Source organism: Sclerotinia sclerotiorum, genomic scaffold (assembly GCF_000146945.2).
Source record: "Sclerotinia sclerotiorum 1980 UF-70 scaffold_21 genomic scaffold, whole genome shotgun sequence".
Lineage (NCBI taxonomy): Eukaryota > Fungi > Ascomycota > Leotiomycetes > Helotiales > Sclerotiniaceae > Sclerotinia > Sclerotinia sclerotiorum.
In genome coordinates, this window is record NW_001820815.1 from 71,816 (window position 1) to 72,711 (window position 896).

The 896-nt window shown below is 43.9% G+C and overlaps 1 protein-coding gene across 1 annotated transcript; it reads left to right on the top strand.

Annotated features, from left to right (window-relative positions):
• Nucleotides 1-91: 91 nt before the first annotated feature.
• SS1G_12388 (predicted protein) lies at nucleotides 92-595 on the top strand (the record flags this gene model as incomplete). Its single annotated transcript, XM_001586354.1, has 1 exon — nucleotides 92-595. One exon carries the CDS (start codon nucleotides 92-94, stop codon nucleotides 593-595), a length of 504 nt encoding a protein of 167 aa, XP_001586404.1.
• Nucleotides 596-896: the final 301 nt, after the last annotated feature.

Below are 896 nucleotides of genomic sequence, written 5' to 3' on the forward strand. Positions count from 1 at the left end.
AAAAATAAATCAAATATGCCGCGAAGTCAAACTGTTTGATGGCGTGTGTGGCGATACTGGTATCAGCATGCCTCCTCAGAATTACCCCGCCATGGCTACTAGTGGTGCTAACGATTACAAGATGGGACATGCGAATGGAGGTTTAGCATTCGACAAGAGAATGGAAGAATTAAGTAGTCCAAGTGTGACAGGTGGTATGTCTGCTGAGACCACACCATTCACATCACCACCTATCATGAATCCTGGGATGGAGTATCAAGCTTTGGATTATCAGGGATTCCATGATTTAAATAGTCATGGTCACGGAATGGATTTCAAGAGAGAATATGGTGTCGAGAATAGAGAGAGTTCATTTGGGGTTTCGAGTCCTGGGGGTATGAGCGAAATGAGTAATGGAGTTGTGAGTGTAAATGGAAATGGAATTGGTGGAAGAAGACCCCCGATAAGACAAGGAAGTGGAAGCAGTTATGGTATGCCACTTCCAAGAAGTATACCGGAATTTAACCATGGTCACTTTTCGAGAGCTAGTACTGGTGGAGATGATATGGGAGTGGGAGTAAATGGTGTTGATTTAGGTCACCATGGTTTTAGGTGATGGTGACGGAGTGGACTAAAGTATTGTTTGAAAATATTCCTATTTTTGGGCCCGCTTTAGCCTGGGAGAAGGCAAAGCACAGCGGATTTTTGTCCCATCTATCGTCAAAAGTCGATACTGGAATGGACCGCATTCGCTTCATCATAAGCCTCAAGTCTTATGGAACTTGCGGTATTATCTATGACATTAGCAATCCTTTTTTTACTTGGCGCGCAGGCACTAAATTCTGCAAACATCTTCAAGAATGGAGAGGCAGGGACATGGCTTCTCTCTACTCGTTTCTTGGCTGATAAGTTCGACT